Here is a 19854-nt window from a genome sequence, read left to right as displayed (position 1 = left end):
TGCTATGCAGGGAATGCTAAAAGGATTAGCGCCTAGCCATTTGAGATAATGGGGAAAAATGAGACGTGATGTGGCAGAGGGAGGCAACAAAGAGTCAAGGACGAGACAGCATCACATTTCTTTCATTCTCCTGTGTTTGTGCCGCAATCGGTGGTTACTCTGTCCAAAATTAGCCAAAAATAAAAAACATAACAAGGTGGCAAGAAATGACATACTCGAAGATAGTTTCATTCTTTGTGTTTATTTGCTGTGTACATCATACACAAACGTCTTTGGAATAAAAGCCGAACATCTCGTGTGTGAAATTAAAAAAGGAGAATCAGAAGTTACGTCGCCACTTTGCAAAACATGCAAACAAATTTTTATTTTTTTCTTAACAGGGAGATTTGAAAAAAAAAAATCCAGGTGGAAAGATTCTCAGGAGTGTGCCATGCTCATGATAATACAGAAAATAATTGACATTGCAAGTAACTGCGTTATTTTATCACATGTACAAAAATAACATGCCCTTGAGTTCAGTAATACTCTCAGTCTAACCTCCACATACCTCAGCAGACCCCCAGTTCACATTACAGTGGCGTAGTCCAGGGCAAGCAATGGAAATGACCTTTCATTAAGATATAGCGGGAATAACTGAAGAATGGATGAGGTGAAGGTGAGGTAGGATCTGCGGTTATCAGGGAGAGCAGGGCGGCTTCAGCCCCCCTTGCATGTTTTGTGATGGGAGTCGGGTTGACCGAGTTAACATCTGTAAGCTGCCAGACGGTGGAAATGACATCCTAAAGCATCTGGCAGGAAAGGCCTGTCAGCTTGAGTTCTTTTACTCTTATAATATATTACTTTTTTATATATATTCAGTCTTGAAATTTCAGTGAAACACAAATATTCGCCTGCTGAAGCCCAGTTTCACAGTCACAGGACCGACAGGGTGTTTATCCCTGTTTTCATTCCTGAAACTCTTAAGCTTACCCAGCAGTGACCACTGAATAGGTGTGGTAATCTGTGAGTGGGTCACATTAGATTACTGAACACTGATCCTAACTAAGGGTTGAAAAATGACTTTCAAATAATGAAAACTAGCTAAGCATGGTTCCTTTTTTTCAGGACAAAGAAGCTTCTTTGAATCCAGCTCAGTGATTAACATTATATGAGATGAAATCTCTGGAAAGAGTCAAAACTATATTTCTATGTGTCATTTCCTCACTCTGTCCAGTTCAGTGCATTAACAACCCCATGGGGGTGCCTCACATGTTTGTTCCAACGCCTGCGTTTAAGGAGTAAAAAAAAAAAGCGACACACAAACTAAACTGGGACAGATTCGAATGAGGTACTCATGGTTCACTTCACACTCACACAGCATTTTTCCTGTTTGGAAAAAACATAGCTTAGTGGTTTTCCATTTTAAATTAGTCATTAGGAAGAGCGGTGATGTCAAGGAGGCTAAGCTGTGTTGACTGTGTCAAACAAACACACACTTATGTGCCTTGTGAGGATTCACAGGGGGCTCATTTCAAATCAGTTCTTATCTGGTTATGCAAATAAATGAAAAGAAGCTACAAATGGAGAGGACAGTAATCCAGCGCCCACTCCACACACACGCTCATACACATTTATGATAATGGGATAAAAAAATGAGACGAAAAATAGCTCAATTTGCCGTAAAGGTCACAAAATACTTCCACAGGTTCTATAAATACAACAAATCAAATTGACAGGATATAAGTAGTAGCAGTTATTCTCTAATTTAAAGAAGCAGTGCCTTTGGAGTGAAGGGAGTAAAGGTAGATGCGTGTCATGAAATGCTAATCCTGCGAATGAACGTTGACCACTGAAACAAATCCAGGGTCAACTGTCTTTGACTCTCGTTTGAAATGTAAAAATTCAAATCATATTTTGAAGCCAGATTCGATTAACGAAACTGTTTGAGGCTCAAAAGTCAAAAAAACAAACAAATTTTGCACTCTGTTGCAGCCCACAGAGGATAACGTACTTTAAATTTATGTGAAATACACAACACCTACACAGCTGTCAATGGCACAGGAATCCTCATCCACCTATCAAACCGTTGATTCTTTGGGTCCTTCGCGAGCTGCGTTTTTACACCCATAAAGCCATTTGATGACACGAGCATTTCTCTCAATTATTGACACGCCAGTGGGAAGCTGCTCAGCCAGCTCCTCCTCAAACAGTCCATCTCCTGAGTGGCGGGAGAACTCACTGGGCTCCGAGCCTCCACAGCCGTCCCCGCCCACGCTGCGGAGCGCCAACGAGAGAGTGTCTATAGAGCTGGCCCCAGAGAGGAAATTCTCACGACCCAGACGCTCTACCATATCCATGTCCAGCCCACAGAAGTCAAAGAAATGCTCCTGCTCCGATAATGCTACTGAGAAGCGCAGGTGTAAGTCTGACTTGGAGCGCCGCAACTCTCCAAACTGTCTTCTGGGCGCTGGTGGTGACGCTCGTTTCCACGGGTCATTCTCATCGTCATGCTTGTTTGAGTGGTTTCCATTGGTAACTCCATCACTGGTCTCATTTGTAGAGCCATTCTTAGTCTGTTCGAGCGTGCAGCTTAACCCGGAGCTGGGGGCAGACTCTGGGCTGCGCTCGTGGTCAGTTTTGCTGGACCTCCTGCTCCCCGGTCCCCCGTCTGGCGTATCTTTATCGTTGGTCCAAGACATGCGAGAGTCGCCATCCCGGGATGACGCTTTCTCCTCACCGATGACCATTTTCTGGATTCTGCTCTCACCTCCACTACTCTTCTCCCTCATGGATCCCTGGAAGAGGCGGCGGACGAAACTGTAGCCCTTTATCTCCATGTTATTGTTTTCTCCCAGCGCTGTGCTGCTCGGGCTTTTGCACTCTTTTTTCTGCCGGTAGATGACGAGGGAGTCTGGCCTCAGCATGCGTTTGCCCGTACTCCTTCGGAGAATGGGAGCGCTGTGTGGCGCTACCAAGGTGTTAAGTCCAGGTGTGTGGGGGCTGGGGGGCGCATTGTTCACATTGCTCCTGTTATGTGCCTCAACATCGACAGAAGTCCGTCTGTTCTCCTTTCTCGAGTCATCATTTTCATTTTCGTCTCTTGCAGCGAAGGAGCCAGAGACCGGAGGGAATGGAGTGTTGGACGGACGCCGTGGGGGAAGATGAGGCGTCAGGCTTCCAGGGATGGTGATTGCTCGCCGGGGTGGCGGCGGTGGGGTGGCACAGGGTACAAGTACAGGCTCTTGCTTGGTGTTGATCACCTGCTGGCTTTTAACATACTTGGCTTTGTCTGCCTCGAGTCTCTCCACGGCGCTGACTGAGCGGCCGTGACCGCCGCCATCAATCTGCCTACGCAAGTAGTCTGGACCCTTGTTGAGAAGCCTCAGAGGTGAAGGAGATCCAATTGGCGTTAGGGGCTTCATGTTAATTCACCGAGCTGGAAAAGACATCAAAACCGCAGCCTCCAAACTGACTCACAGCTCCCGACGTCCCACAGAGAGCTGTTGTAAGCTCTGTGAAATTTCAGGCCTAGTGGGAGCGTTTAGAAAAGTTTCTAACTATAGAGGACTCTGGCAGCTCCCATTCCTGTACTCACAGCTCTTAAATGTTTTTTGAACAATAATAGAGCAAGTAGCAATTCAGGAAACCACAAAATCCAAGATTGTTCTAACTTTTTCTATAGATAGCCAACTGACTCTTTGTTGGGCAGTGTAAGAACCCAGGCAAATTGATATCTCTATCCAGTATTTATAAAGGCATCTGGATAGGCAGGGAACAGGGAAGTCCTTTTTTGTCAGCCTGAAGCTCTCCCAAATGAGATGCTCCCTGCCCACAGTGCAGCAGAAATAGCAGGCAGGGTGTAGTTTGAAAGGGTTACTTCTTCCTCCCCCACTTTTTCTTCTCTCTTTTTCTCTACTAACAACACCCTTCACTGTGGATCTTTTCAGTGGCGACTGCCGGGAGAAATTAGATATACCAGCCTCAAATATTTGCTTTGCACAGGCCGTTTAAGGGACGCCAGGTCAAGACTTTTGTTTGACGGCCGTCGTGGTTGAGCTGACTTGAGGGTGGCCGGCACCGAAGCACTTGATTTGTTGATGGACAGATGGCGGAGAAGCAGTTCGCATCCTTCACCTGTGTGGACCCCTGGAAGAGGCAGAGAGAGAGAAAGAGTGGTTTTAGTTCTCAGTGCTACTTTCAAAGGCAGTGGTGCCTGAAGCCGATCATAGATTGTGATTTTTTTAAAGCTGGAAGGGGGGAGGGGTGACAATATCCCGTCATTGATGAATGAATGAAAACATGGATACAGCACTGTTTGCTGTCCAGACAGGATGATGACATGTCCGTCTCCACCTGTTTTCTGAGCAGGAAGGCAGAGAGACTCATTATGATCTCCTATTAGAACAATTGTTTCAGCTTTGTTTATGACTGCAAACTCAACATCCTTTATTATTGATCACCGTAAACACATGACAAGCATTATTCTTGTTAAAAGGAAAAAAAACCCAAACTCGTCTCGGTACTAATTCCTCTTTTTGTCACTGCTACTAAACTCACATAACATGACGTGTAATTGGAGAGGCATAAAAATAAAGGTTTCTGACAGCTTGCCGTAACTCACTTCTTTAAATTAATGCAAAATAAAGCTGGGTAACACCTTTGAAGGGATCTTTTATAGACACAGTAATGCTGCTTGTTATTTAAATTAAAAGCCACTACAAGAGTTCAGTAAAGACAGTAAAACTAATGAGGCATGACACCGTGACAGACGTTGCTTTTTTCTTAATAACTACGCTCTGCTTTATATTACATTTTCCTGCTATATGAGGATTTGGTGGAGCAAGCGGGGAGGAGGGTGCACGTGCCTATAACAGCCTCAGCCTGAGGAGTATTTATAGCTTTAAACCATCCCAGCACGGTTATCATATGTCTATGTATGTGTATATATGTGCGTGTTAGTGCATGCGGTCATGGGTACTTGTTTCCTGTAAACATTTCTGTGTGTGTGTGTGTCAGCACAAGGCAGTGAGGGGCTGCCCTGTAAATGAAAGAGGGGTGCATGCAGAGTTTGGGTGGCGTGAAAGCCTTTCTGTCTGAAAAGCAGTGAGTGTCTGCCAAGTGCAAGCTGGAAAGCCAAAGAAGCCATCTTTAAAACCTGAAGCTGTTATTTATACTCTGGGGCCACAGGTGGAGCGTGTTTTCAATTCAACTTCCCTCAAAATGTATTAAACGTCCATCTGGGGAGACAAATGCCCCTTGTGGTGTGTTAGACAGCAGGAGGGTGTTATACCGTTGCGCTTACTGTTCTCTCAGGTCCCTCAAGTGTTATCAAATGCTATTTTGGCTTTTCCTTCACAAAAGCTAAAACAATGAATGACCAGGAAAGAGGATCTGTGTCTCCAGTCAGGATGAACCACATGACACCGGCAATGGCAAAAACACCACAACATACACCCCTTTCTTATATTTTTGACTAATACTAATCCGATAACAGAGTGACACAAAACAAAGAAAACAATACTGCACATAATTTATCCAACTATTCATAAGACTGGAGCAGTTTCTTGAAAAAGTCATACATGCACACTCGCATGGTATTATTAGTTATTTTCTTGAAAAGGAAATCTTCTGAAATCATATCACATTAAACAATTTTTTACTCTGTGTGCGTCTATTTTATTTAACCTCTTAATGTAAATTATAACATTCATAAGTTAAATTTTTTTTCATATTTTTGTTTTACAAAATAAGCAACTTAGCTTACATTAAATAAACATCATTACAGCTGATTACATAACTTTCCAATTCTTGTAATTCACTCAATTTCTTTTATATGTTTCTTTCTTTTTACTCTTGTGCTTCTAATTGCTAATATCAAATTGTTGATATTTAAGAAGGTGAGCTAGAATTTCACCAAACCTTCTACCCTCATTCAGTCTCCATACGTCTGAGAGACCCTGTCAAATGGCACTATAAATTACCTGACGATGGGGGAAACGGCATACCGGCTAGTTTTTCCAGATGTCGGGTATGTGGGAGCTCGGGAAAGTCAACCACTGTTTTGGTAGGTTTCGAGAAAAATCACAACAGGTGTGGAAGCTAAAAAAAATGAGAAAAATTGGTGGAAAATGTGCAGGAAATGACGATGCAGGTTATGGTCTGTGGTTAGAGTTATGGGGTATTTATTAGACATCTTTCTTCTTCTTTCTTCTGATCCCCATCTGAGTTCAAAATGAACTACCCAAGCTTTAAAGAAGATTATCGCCATAGGAGTCTAAACTAAGTTATTAATGTTATTATTGACGGGGGTGGAGTTAAATATAGAAAGAAATATGAAGAAAACAAGGACAATTTATGAATACAAGAACTGGTAAATGCCAGCTAATCCTTGACAATCACAGTAATATGCAGTATCTGTATTTATTCTACTGCTAATGCTTGTTGTGTTCTCTTGTGATGTCAGTGTGCATTCAATGAATGTGACATTAGGAGCCTGAAGAAAACAAGCCACTTTCATAGGTTATGTCTTGCTCAAAGTGCTATCTGGGACATCACATGACTAAGTGAGTCACAGTGGTTGCTGTTGTTTGTTTGGAACATAATATATGAATGAAAAACTGCACTAAGAAGACAGTCGTTGGTGTAAGTGTTGGGATTTATGGTCATCTTTAGCTCCATTTCTTCAATCTTGGACTTAGGGTAGCTTTGCATGATTTCACAGTTCAAGATAATCCTTATTTGTTTCATACTGGGTCTTAGTGCAGTCCCTCTAAACTCATCTCCCTCTCTTCAAGCCAACTTTCTACTCATTGGCTGCCCCTCACGATCAGAAGGTTTAGCAGGCTTCTGTTCACGGCTAATGATGACGACCATACTAAGCACTCACAATGACATCACACAGACCCAAGAGTGAAAAAAATGCATGAGGCCAAAGCCTGAGCTTTTGTCTCACAGGGATCACTTACTGATGTGACTGTGCTTGATATCCACATTAAACCATTATGACTGTAATTATATGACAGAAAAAGAGAAATAGCATCATAGGTCATTTTACAAGGCATTTATCTGAACATAATATAATAAAACACTAAAACAGAAATCGGGAAAACCACAGAGAAGAAACACACATGTGCACAAAACCACAGGGGACACCAGTGACTCAACTGGGATTTGCTGGAGAACAATAGCTGCCATTAGTTCTTTTGACTGTAATGAGCCAAATTAGTACCCAGCACCTTCTCCTGTGATCTTGAAGCTTGTGCAAAGCGTGAGATAGCCTTGGGATTTTCTCTCGTGTTTCACGACTTCTTTTGTCTCTCGTTGCAGGTTGTCATTAACCTCTAAACCCGTCCCTTCTGTTCTCGTCTCTACAGTGAACATCACCCCACCTTCTCCTTCCTATTGCTACCCAAGCTCATTTGCCTGCACTCTCCTGCGTTACTTCCCACTTTTCAGCTCCTCTGCACATGCTACAGGGCTTCTCTGCCCTTTCATTTCACTCCCTACTCATCACTCTCTTCTTGTAAACATATATCTTCCTTCTCTCTTTCTCTCTTTCTATCTCTTTCCTTTTCCTGCTCCATTTACTGTTACTTACAGTGTGATCTTCAAGCTTTTTCCCATCTTACGCCGACATATATTTGTTCTATTTATCAGGACTGACTATGTGTATGTATAGCAAAGCGGGCTCCAAACATACAGGCTTTGCAATGAATGTTAAACATCACAACATGAAACACAAAAAAGAATAAGTAGAAACTTGCTTAAACTTAAGGATGGGTGAAAAGTCAATAATCGTAAAAGTGAGCTGAGACACAACAGGAGTTTGAAGGTTTAGATTGTACATATGAAAACTGACTGAACTAGTTTTGCTAGAATGAAACCCAGAAAAGGAAGTTCAAACTCTTAGGGAATTTCTGTCAGGCTGCAAACGTATCCAAATGTCAGAAAATTACAAACACTGCCCACCAGATTCCGACGTGTGGGGACAAATGTTTCAGGCACTGTGAACAAATTATGAATTACAAATAATTACAACAGCCTACAGCTATTTTATCCAACTACATAAAGTTCTAACAAACTAGAGGAGTCTGCAGAAACATCAAACATGTGATGCAAAAGTAATACCTGGGACGTGCAGCAGAAAGCATAGTTCCAAAAACCAAACATCAGTGAATTCTCACGTCACCAGCTCTCCATGTCTGTGCAATTTCCATCGATGTGTTCTTTAATAAAACTCCTCTGTCTGTCTATCTGCCTCTCCTCTCTCGGCCTTTCATCCCTCCCGCATTTCCCCTCTGTGAAGCGGATGGACCAGCCTGCAGGGGAGGCTTACCCAGGCGCCCCCATGCAGCTAAAGAGGAACCAGATGTTTTGTGTCATGCTACATCAAAATGCTTGGACAGAGACCTGTCATGGGAAGGCACAGTGGAGTTCGTTTTTCTTTTTAATCAGCAGCACTGTTTGTGCCACATGCATTTGACCCAGTGAGAGAACAAAGCGGGTCACATTTAGGCCTCGTTATCAGTTATATTGTCAGGTGGTTCTTCTTCTGAAAGTGATGCCCCAGAAGTTAAACACACAAAAAGACCCAGGAAGTGTTTGTTTGCTTCAAGCGAGCCTCTAGAAGGATAGCTTCATCGAGGCATGCTTGGAAATCCAGAGAAAACCCAGCTGGTCCTGGATCAGAAGGTTAAAGGAAGTTTCTCTGTGAATTATGTATTTAGTGAAGTAAACACATGATAAGATGTTAATAAATTCAAAAAGACCACCTTTGAAGCTCTCGGGAGGTTATTCTGCACATTTACCTGTCAAATTAATCTTTGGGCAGATGAGGGGCATCTGCTGCTGACAAAGAGCCAACTGGCCATTTCCAGCATCTTCCCTCTCTTTCACTGTCTTGCATTTCTCACTTTCTTTATATGAACATCTGGCACAACTATTAAGGATGACAGTGACTAACAATCCTCCCTAATGGACTGAAATGTTTCAGTGTTCAAACGTTAACCAACGCTCATTCAAAGAAGACTTTATGTCATGATGGAGCATCTGCACACATAAGAGTCTCTACAGTGTGGATAAAAGTGTCTGCCACTAATGAGCCACGATTCATGACCGCAGGCTTCGGTCATTAACCAACACTGCAAACACAGGACTCAAGAAGTCTGTCGTGGGCCAGGACAAAGCAAAGGAGGCGTTGTCTTCTCTCCTCCAAACAAAAGAGACAAACTGGGCTGTCTTCGCATCATTAACGGGCTCCAACAATGGTCTCCTATAGGTAAGTCAGACTTGGTCTGCCTCATTAGTCAGGGAGGGAAAAGAACAACATGATGACAATAAAATGTAAGAGATTAAGACACATGATAGATAGGCTACTGCCCCCCTCAAAAACAAAGCCAACTGTAAATCTTATCATGCCTGTGAGGCCTTCAGTGCTATTAGCCACGTGATCTACGGTTCGAGGCTACGCAAGGGACTTCTCCACATTCATGAGGAGCAGCAGCAGCAGGCCACCTGGGATGGCTTAAGAAACCCCCAACCTGAATAGACCTCTTTGCAAACTGTAAACTGGACAAGATGCGCTCTAAACTCACCGCTCTGGCTCTTTTGTCATTCAATGCTAATCATCGTGGGGGCAACTGAACATCGGAGAGCCACGCCAAAAACATGTACTCAGGCTAATGGTGGGTACAAGTACATGAGAACTGGATACAAAAAAGCCAAGAATGAAAAAACAAAACAGGGAAGACTGTAAAAAGATTTGACCTTATCTGATAATCAGGTATTAGAGTATTAGCATAGCTATGAGCTAAAATTCAGCTAATAAAGGAAGATCGTACATATACGTACAAAATGCAGAATTAAAAGACAACTAGTAATGAGCTAGCAACTAAATTATCTCAACTTGCTATTTTACATCATCGCAGCTGGCCAACAGGACAGCTAATAATTAACTAATGACTTCATTACACTTAAAGTCAAGCCTTTATTTGCGGATTTTACATCATCTTGTTGTAGAAAATGAAGCACACAATCAAAGCACAGAGGCCTACCCAAGGCAGCAAACGACTCACAACAAACCAAAGCCTTTTGAACATAAGTGCTAATTATCAATCGATTAACTCTGCGCTCTGCAGCATAATCAATAAAATGAATTAGCCTATTTGTAAATGTTGACACAGTTCTACTTTATAGCATTGGAAAAACATTTTAGCAGTGGAAAGCAAAGGTATTATATTGCGTATAAACGATGGGCAAAGTGTAACAAGCATTATTTGTTTATACTACACTGGCTAATCAGTCAAAATATGATAATAAGTAGCTTAATTAATAGAAGAGACTTTAATTGTAAGTTGAAGTAATCAGTAAGACATTACAGTAATTTAATTAACATTGTGCAATCTCCCCCTCCTATTACAGTCATTATACTGGAAGCCAAGCCTTTATCACGGCTGTAACACCCAAGCAGTGCTTACGTCGATAAGGCCAGCTCCAGGATAAAGTGTGCATATTTATTTATTTTTTTTATCAACAGGCAGGGCAAGTTCCTTTTCTCTTGAGCATAGGGCTCAGGAAGGCTTCTGTTACTTGTGATTACCGAATAGCTCTGAACCATAAAGTTTTATGAGTCACTATTTGCTTTTCCAGCTACAACATTACAGCAAAGCAAAAAGAAACGCACGCAAGCTTTGCCTGTCAAAGTCTCTGAAAATAAAAGGCATCTTAAAATCTGCACTTCATCGAGATAGAACGAGGACGCTATTTTATCATTCGAATGCCAATTTTAAAAATTAGAAAGTTTATAAGTGTAAAGATCTAAAGTTAGAGGCCTGTGATCCGTCCACCAGGTGCCAAGTGCGTGGAAATCTAATAATCCACGCTGCAGAGAGACACCTGAGCCTGCCAGTAATGCAGGAATGTTAAGCTGCCTTATGATACCTCACTGTGAGAAATGTACAGAAAATATATGATCAAAGAGAAATATCCAGACAATGCAGGCAGGGATCCACATAGACACTGGATTAAAATGATCTGTTTTGCAATACATAGTCGTACAGTAAAGTAATCATTGTGTAAATTGGTACCTCTTCTGTTTTATTTATGGGGAAATTACCAGTTATTTGGAGAGCAGCTGCTCACAGCACAGTTATATAGTCCATTTTGCCTTTGTTATTAACAAGGAATTGATTTTTAACTGCCCCTGTTTTCAGAGCATTGATCTATTTACGCACATGAAAAACGTGTCCTACAAAGGCAGGTCACCCGGCACTCAGACTGATAAAGCCCTTTGTTCTGACATCTCAAATGTGAATATAGGGCACAGGAAGGAAGCAGCAGCAATGTGGTAAGCAGAGACCATGAAATGTCCGTGAAATCCAGCGACAGGCAAAATAATTGTGGAAAGTGTGCAGGTACTGAGTTAAGCCTTGATTATACTCTGTTGCGGACACTGACAGCTGGAGGCCCGACGGCCGATTAGCTATTCCTGTTTGACTTCCACTTGAAGTTGACCGCCTGGGGAGCATGCGAAGTTGGTGCACTGTGATGTAAATTCTCCACAGAGAAGTTGGTAGGCGCGTGGACAAAACCCCGACCCTCGCACTAATGCCGAGTTCCAGATTAGGTCGAAGTCAGAATTTCCGAGTTCCCGGTCAGAATTTAAATCTGAAAAGCCCCCTCAACTCGTAGTTAGTACTCAAAAGGTCGGACCAGTCCCAACAACTCCAAGTTAATAACCCGAGATGGCTGCAGTGAACATAAACAGTAATAAAACTGTAAAACTTTTAATCTGTTTTGTATTTGTGATTTGCTAAATAAACCATACACAGAGCACTGACCAGGCTCTGTCCATGAAGGTGAAGCAGCTGTGTTTTTAACTGCAAATAAGTATTACCCTGTACTGCTAGTGATAGATAAACTTCCCACTTTACCAGCTTTACTACTGGAATACAATATGTTGGAAATCGGGAGTGACAATACTTCCAAATACTGACATTGATACTTTTTTGCAAAAGTATTTCTAGTTGTATTGGAGTCTCTGGGAAAACAGACCTCGGATCCCCTGTTCTGTAGCCTCAATAAACACTTTCCTGATTACTTTACGGGCTTAATCACTAGTTACCATCAGTCAACATCAGTCTAAGCAGAGATTCCCAGACCTCCCTTTCTCCAGCCCTCTCCTCCAGCTTTTGTGGTTTGATCCCGAGGCATTCCCAAGCCAATCTCTCCACAGTGTCCTGGTCTGCCCTGAAGCTTCTTAACATTAGCTCATGCCTAAAAGGATCTCACCTAGGAGATGCCAGAACCACCTCAACTTGTTTCTTTCATTATGGAGAGGTAGGTGGCTCTACTCTGAGCCCATCCAGAATGACCAAGCTCCTCACCCTACCTCTGAAGCCTTGATTACACTCTGTTGCAGACACAGTCAGCTGGGGAAACCATGACCTAGTCGTCATTTCTCTTATACTTCTTTGAAATCCTCTTGAAGTCTATAAGTTCTCCATATAAGAATCCACGCCATCACAAAAGACAGGAAGGCACGTCAGCGGACGTCTGCACACATTCACTGTCTGGTGACAAAATTTACGTCACTCCAACCCAAGCGGACCAAAGTGAATCCTAGTGCAGGCAGAATGCATAATAAAGGCCTAAGGGAGAGCCCGGACAGCCTTCGGAGGAAGCTAATTTCCGCCTCTTGTATCCACCATCTCATTTTTTGGGTCACTACCCACAGTTTGTGGCCAAAGATCGACCGGTAAAAGCTTCGCTTTGCCTTCCACTCTCTTCTCTCTTCACCCCAATAAACCACCATGATGTTCATGTTATAAACTGTGGCCGCTCTAAGAGTCCGAAAGGACTCATAAACAACTTGCTGTCAGCCAATAAACGTGCTTTGACTTGGATGCTTGCCACGTCCACTTTCAAAACACCAAAATATTGACAGTGAAGACTCTCACCTCGAGTGTTGGGTTGCATCAGCATGGTTACATCCATCTTTTATACTGTCTATGATCCAAACATAACCTGTTTTTTGTGGGGGACATGTGTACATTCAAGGGGGAAAGAAACCGTGTAGCGTAGACAGTGTGTGCAAGAGCTACGTTTATAGAGTTAGTACGCGCATATCCCAGCGCTGGACGGCATTGTTTAGTAAACTATAACCACCACTGCTGCTCCCTCCACATGCCAGCCTGGATTATGTGACCAGCAATACAAACCACTGTGACCTAGTGTGTGTGTGCGAGTGTGTGTGCGGCACATCCCTGGACTGGGAACGCACCGTGCAACTCAGGGTAACACAGCCCCCCTCCCTCGAATAAAAGCTTGCCCGGAGGCTGTTTATACAGTACAGTAGAGAGGCATAAATCTGGACACGTCCCTCAATCTCCCAGAGTCTTAAATTATGAAGCTCTGTTCTCACACTGTGAACCCTCATTAAGCTCTCAGCTGGTGTGAATGCTTTGAGAGACAGCTTTGTCTGGCCAACTGCCAGATGTTTTATTTCACAAAGTCGGCACATTTTTCCCTCTGCCAGGCATACGTCGGCTTCACCAAAGTGACAAAAGAGGCTTTAGCAGCAACTAAAAAGTCAAAACATAGTCAGCGGTGTTCCATCAAACAGTGGTTTACCTGCCTTTTTGCTGACTGAAACACTGCAGAAATGTACTCTCCACAATGACTGACTAAAAAAGTTTACTGACAGCTAGATGAGTAAGAGCACACAAGAACTGATTAAAGCCGTGTGAGAGCACAGGGGCCACATACGAGTGAACAGCAACTCAATCCAGAACTCCAAGTTAAAGTAAAAGGAAAGACAGCCAGAGTAGCATCTGTGTATCCCCACCCTCTTTTCACACACAGGGTTGCTAAAAGGACACTCACACAACCCTTGCAGAATTATTCTAAACACATGTTGCTGATGTTAGCGGTAAAAGGTTAGCACTAACTTGTGAGTACTTGTGACAGGACTGTTTGGGGTCGGTTAAGGCTTAAAGCGTCTCCAGCTGTGCCTTGTCCCCAAACACTAGGTCATCTGTAACTATGGTGTCCCCGAGCCCATCTACTCCCTCCTCCTGCGTCCCCACACACTCTCCACCACTTTAAACGTGTCGGCATTGATTTGCAATCAACACGGCGTGTGTAAAAGTGTGCAACTCCAGATGAAATAAAACGCTCCGCATGCCGCTTCTTATAATGTAAACTTTCTCAAACACTTCTGGTGATTGGATACTTGAAGGTTGCTCATCCAATTTAGCTTTAAGCCAGGAAAATCCCTGGTTTAAAATCCACCATATTCAGTGTTGAACAGTGATCATTAATTATTTAGGGGTGAGCAGTCAAAAAGCGAATGCAGCAAGACGGCTGTATCAGGAATGTGTGGGTGCAGTTTGATTTAATCTGACTGACACAGCTCGAAACGTAAGCAAAATACCCCCTAAATCTAGAAATACTGCAAATGCTAAATCCTGACTGCCACAAAAACTTTTAAAAAGAGATCTTTTTACAGCTTTGTGATGTCTACTGAAACCCAGAGAGAAACTAGGACATTAAAAGAAACGTCACGCGCTAAAAACATGCACGTCCAATCCCAAGAAACCACGAAAAGGACAGATAAGTTTGAAATATTCATCTATTTCAAACTCACTAAAATGAGGTAACTCCTCCTTAAAAACTGCAAGAATCACCCACAGCCTCCCACACAAAGACCTTACACTAAGCCCTTCTGTTTGTCCTCTCTGCCATCTATACTTAGTTGTTAACCTTTGCTGAACCTGCCAGCTGTCTTCTCTCATTACCGATCAACCGACCTGCTTCCCCACTAACAGCACCCCGAGTGCCACGGAGAGACAGCCTTCGATTTGTCCCTCTTCCCTCCTCTTCTCCCCCGCTTCTGTCAGAATCAGAAAACATCTGGAAGAGTCTGTGCAGTTGCATCGGCGGCCTCCTCCTCTGTCAGAGGGAATGTCCAGGCTCGTGTCGTCTTCCTCACGGTCGAGCGGACACAGCGTGGCACGGCTGAGTGTGATGGGATGTGGCAGAGCTACAGAGGCGCCCAGTCGGACTGTGAACAATTACAGGGATGTGAGAGCAGCGGGGAGAAGGGCCGCTCTCACAGCTGTCACCCACGCAGACACAGGGGACCGTCAGGAGATGGAGATCTGTCAGATCATGTTTCATGATTTCGTTGCTCACAATGAATTATAAATCGAGTTCGGAAGCCCGTGGAGATGGGAGTGATGTAATGTTCTCAGGTCTCGGAGAGTGGCGAGACTGGTTATAATAATCATTATGTCAAAAAATTAAGTGCAAAGACTCAAAATTAGCCTGAAAAATACATCAAATTGATACTTCTGCGGATATGATTCCACACTAGTTTGCAAAAGAGAAGAAGCTTGCTACATAGATGGTAGGTTTCACTTCTCCTTTCAGCCAACTTCATGCACAACTTCATGCCTATTTAAAAAGGTTTGTTTTGTCTCTGGACGTAACTTAGAAGCTGAGTTTATCGACAAGCTCTTCCTCTCTTACACGCAGTTCCTCCTGAAAACGGTTCCCAGAGACTTTTGCCACAATGGCCCAAACAAGGCGACAAGGAGCAATAAAAGCTAAATTATAAGCCCGACGGTTTGTGTGAGAGTGTTTGAAGTCTCACACAGTTGTAAACGTCAAATGTCTAAAACCAGCTGCTGTGAAACAACACACACACAAACACACACACAGTCCCTTAACGCAGTGCCAGGGGGAAGATGATGTCATTAGCAGGGCACATTTTCCCCTCTAATTAGAAACTCAAGCTTCACGCCGTAACTTGGGGGTCTTTACATGCAACAAAACAGGGTTTAAAGAAAACAAATGTTTGACATGGACTCTTAAAAGGCTGCGTTTTCAAGCCCGGCTCTGCAGGAAAGCAAAACCGAGCCTTGAATTTTGATAAGAAACACATGAGTGGCCCATTGTGAAGTAAAACCATGAAAAATCCTGCGGCTTCCGCTTGTTCTCTGCATTCAGCTATAATGTGGTTAAAACCCAATCAGATTATGCACTTGTGCAGCCTCGACAAAAAAAACTCTGTTCATTAAAAACAAAACACGGAGAAAGTTGTGAAATAAAGGACTTGAAGATGAGGAATCTAGCTGTCCTGTGATATAGGCTCAAGTTTTTCAGCCATGCTGCAGAGAGATGCTGGTTTCTCAGCTCCTGTTTAAACGCTCATTTTGTGGTGAGTGCATAAATATGCATGAACATGCGCATTACGTCAAACCAAACTCTCTCAAAAGTCAGAAAGTGAACATGATTCTGCATGCTCCTCTAAGCGTTGCATCAATAACACCATCATCATAAATATCCCTGCTGGTGCTACGAGCCAAGCGGGAAGGCAAAGACCCAAATCACATTTTATTTAGTCATGTTAATGATGTCAGGGCTCCTGTCAACACCTCAGACGGAGACTGCAGTGAGCAGCTCAGCGCCCCTGGGCTCTCTTTCCGCTTTGTAGCTGGAGGATGTATTCTTGTCTGCTCTGCTGGGATCAGCATCAAACACAGATGCAGCTGTATTACTGCTGGAAAATTAGCACACTGCCACATGAATCCGGGCACAAAACGGCGACTGTTTACGACCGCCTCTGCACTGTAATTTTGCAAGCAGGTATTCAGTCAGAGAGATGTTTGCGCTGCACGCTGAATCGTGTGTATGCAGTTTGAATGATTGATGTCGTCAGTAAGCGTTTAAGACCTATGAATCACCGTAGCCGTTGGGCACGGTTCAGCACGGAATTCGGGGATTCAAACAAAAGTGTAAGGTAGTGAAAGGTAGGGAGGAGAGGGAGCTAAATCTACCTCTTGAATAGAAGGCCTGGAAAGTGATTCACCAAAGACTGTGTGGAAAATTTGGCTCATATTTAAATCTTCGTAACATACTTAAAGTAGTTAGAGAAGAGGGCTAGCACATCTGCTGAGGAAAACTCACAGTGTGCTCAGAAGCAGCAATACGGCCACTAAAAGCTCTGAGCGTGTTTGTGAGAAGATACGAGCGAGAGCAACATTTGAGCCACTTCATGAGCTGCATCAAAAAGCACGAATCAAACCTCCAGCCCCTTATCACAGGCCAAACCGGCACATGCTCACCTATGAATCCGAATGTGTTTACAAGACATGTGTGGTCTGTTTAGTCTGACTGTTAAGTTGTTTATGCTCCTGACCCCACGCTGATCAAACCAACTCAGGATGCTTGAGCCCTTATGAAGAGAGGTGGAGCTGCAGGGGTGGAGGTGGGTCAAGGTGGAGGTGACCCTGAGGGCACGTGATTGTCTCCTTGGAAGAGACAGTCTTTTCACTTTAGAGTGGGTGGATTGCATAATGCCCCTCCCCATTTTTTTTTTCCTATTCTTTTGAAAGTTCTCAAGTAGCACCGTCTTAGTCTTTAAAATGAGCTCCTATAGTTTTAGTCGTGGTCTCAAATGATTGGCTAGTTACAAGAGAGAAAAAAAAAACTTCACTTATTAGGGTTACAAAATTTGTCTTTGCTGATTAGATGCTTGGAAACCAGATCCTCATTTAGGCAATTTTCCTGATTTCATCCAGATGAAAATATTCAGTGCAGATCAAAGCTAAGCAAAGACCTGCTGCTCCAGGCCGGTGGTATTTGCAGTTATTATCAGCTGGACTTCAAGGTTGAGTTAAACCAGGGCGTCCACATATAGGGCTTACAGAGCACATGATCAATGGATGCACTTGCCAACTTAAAAAAACGTTTATGGTCTTATCAAACAGCTACCTAGAATCAGACGTCCATCACAGAAAAAGCCAAAAACACCATAAAGTTTCCAGACATGATTCTTGACTTGAAGAAGTTCTGTAGTAAATATAAAAAGGAAAACACACACCCTGTTGACTAAGGATTATTAATATTTAACCTATTTTAACCCAAGAATACCTCAGAAGTGCGATCTGGGAGGTGAGTCTCTGGATTCTTAGTTAAGGAATAATACGGAACCCATCATAGATTCCGACTTATTTAAAGCCTGTTTATTCTTTGCCATCTGTTAACCCGTAACTGCACGCTTACTAAAATAACTCACTCACATTCTGAGAGTACAAAATAATCACTTAGCGGATTGGTCGATTCCTGTCCGAGTCAGCCTGATCGGTAAAACTTCCAAACGCAACATGTCATAAATCACCGTCAGCACAAAAATGTTATTAAAAACCGAGCAGTGGAAGCCGTAGTTGTGTCCGCACTCACCGCATTCGCTCAGTTTATCCGCTGTTGCTGTTGTTGCCTTTGAAATCCAGTGAAGGTGTGGAGCTCTGTGACGGACACACGGTCGGCGTGGCGCTGCGCTCTTCGCTCTGCGCGGTCTGCTGGCGCACTGACGGGAAGACGCACGGCAGCGGCAGTAAAAGAGGGACTCCCGACCTCCCCACAGCGGCGGAGGGGGGGGGGGGGCAGGAGCTGAGTGGAGGAGTGCTCTGTCAGATTATGGATTACGGTGAGGCTCATGGTGACAAATAACGACATCGTGCAGTTATTTTTGTAAACTTTACTTACAAAATCACTCACATTAAAGAAGTGCAGAAAAATGAAAAACAGTAATAAAATTATAGCTTTTAAGCTGTAGATTGATGTATTTTTCAAGAAGAGTGGAGGTTGGCATATAAACAACATTATGGCCATATAAATAATAAAATAGAGATATATTTTTCAAAAAAGCCGCCTTCATTGGTGAATTTATATGCTTTAATTTGGAAGGCTAGTTAGGAATTGGGCAACAGGTTATTTTCCATAAGTGAGAATATCACCCGTTTATTAATTTACCTGCAAACTGCTAAAAAGTTGACTTACACTAACAAATATTGCAGTACAAGTGAAAAGAGACCATGCTAGCAGATTTGTGGATGCTGCTATGCTAACAGGACACATTGTGACCTTGTGAAATTCACAGTTATAATAGTTCATTACATGGTGACCGTGAAGGAAAAAATCCTCTGATGTCAGACTCACAAGTGTGGCTCAGACAGTTATGTTATCTGTGCGGCAGGAATATGAAAGTTTTTCAGGGAGAGGTGTTATCTGCTAAACCCCCACCCTGTCCTAAGATGATATCATCAAACTGTTAAATCACTTCACTTTTATTACTAGTTCTTAACACTGCCAGTAGTTGTTATATTCAGGATGATTGGTTGTTCTACTCGTTAACTGTTATCAGTAGTCCAGCATCTGATTGGATTTAGTCTTTAATCATTATTGTCCTCTTGTAGATGATCTGACTAATTAACACATACATGCAATTACCATGTAATACATGTGATCTGTTGTCTAAGTTGCCTGTAGTGTAGGCTTCAGTTTTTAAAACATTTTCAGAAATATTTACTTTTCAGTGCTTTTTTTTACATCTTGTGTTCCACTTTCCTTATTTATTTGCTGTTTTAGCTGCAGACAGTTTGTGATCAGTTGATACCAAATTAAAAAGCTGATCGATCTGTTGCTTTTTTCCCCTCCTCCTGTGTTTTTGTTGCTTGTTCTGCAGCTCAACATGACTCGGCCAGAAAGGTCAAGCGAGAGGGAAAGAGAGCGAGAGATAAAGGAGTGATCTCCACGTTTCACACACACCTGTTTCTCATTCCCAAGCTCATCACTCTCGACGGAGCGGACAGGCCGGTGAGGAAGCACGGTGTAGCAGAGAGCCACTGGAAATATTTTACTGAGAACATAAACAGGCTCCGAAACACAGACGTGCAAAAGGCTCACGTGATTCCACCCAGAGTGTATAAATCATACGCAAAGTCTCCTCTCGTCCAGTCATTTGTGCTGTGCCGGCTTTGGCAAACACTTTACACTTTACATTCAACGGAGCAAAACTCGTCCAGTGAAGCT

General features: G+C 43.1%; 1 protein-coding gene across 1 annotated transcript; it reads right to left on the bottom strand.

The window, feature by feature from the left end:
* Nucleotides 1-222: 222 nt before the first annotated feature.
* Nucleotides 223-18370, bottom strand: fam110d (family with sequence similarity 110 member D). Its single transcript, XM_005455319.2, has 2 exons — nt 18223-18370; nt 223-4125 (listed from the first exon to the last, which is right to left on the bottom strand). Exon 2 carries the CDS (start codon nt 3399-3401, stop codon nt 2058-2060), a length of 1344 nt encoding a protein of 447 aa, XP_005455376.1. The 5' UTR covers nt 3402-4125; nt 18223-18370; the 3' UTR covers nt 223-2057.
* Nucleotides 18371-19854: the final 1484 nt, after the last annotated feature.

The sequence above is a fragment of the Oreochromis niloticus genome, linkage group LG11 (assembly GCF_001858045.2).
Source record: "Oreochromis niloticus isolate F11D_XX linkage group LG11, O_niloticus_UMD_NMBU, whole genome shotgun sequence".
NCBI classification, from domain to species: Eukaryota; Metazoa; Chordata; class Actinopteri; order Cichliformes; family Cichlidae; genus Oreochromis; species Oreochromis niloticus.
This window is presented reverse-complemented; position numbering and strand designations above follow the sequence as displayed.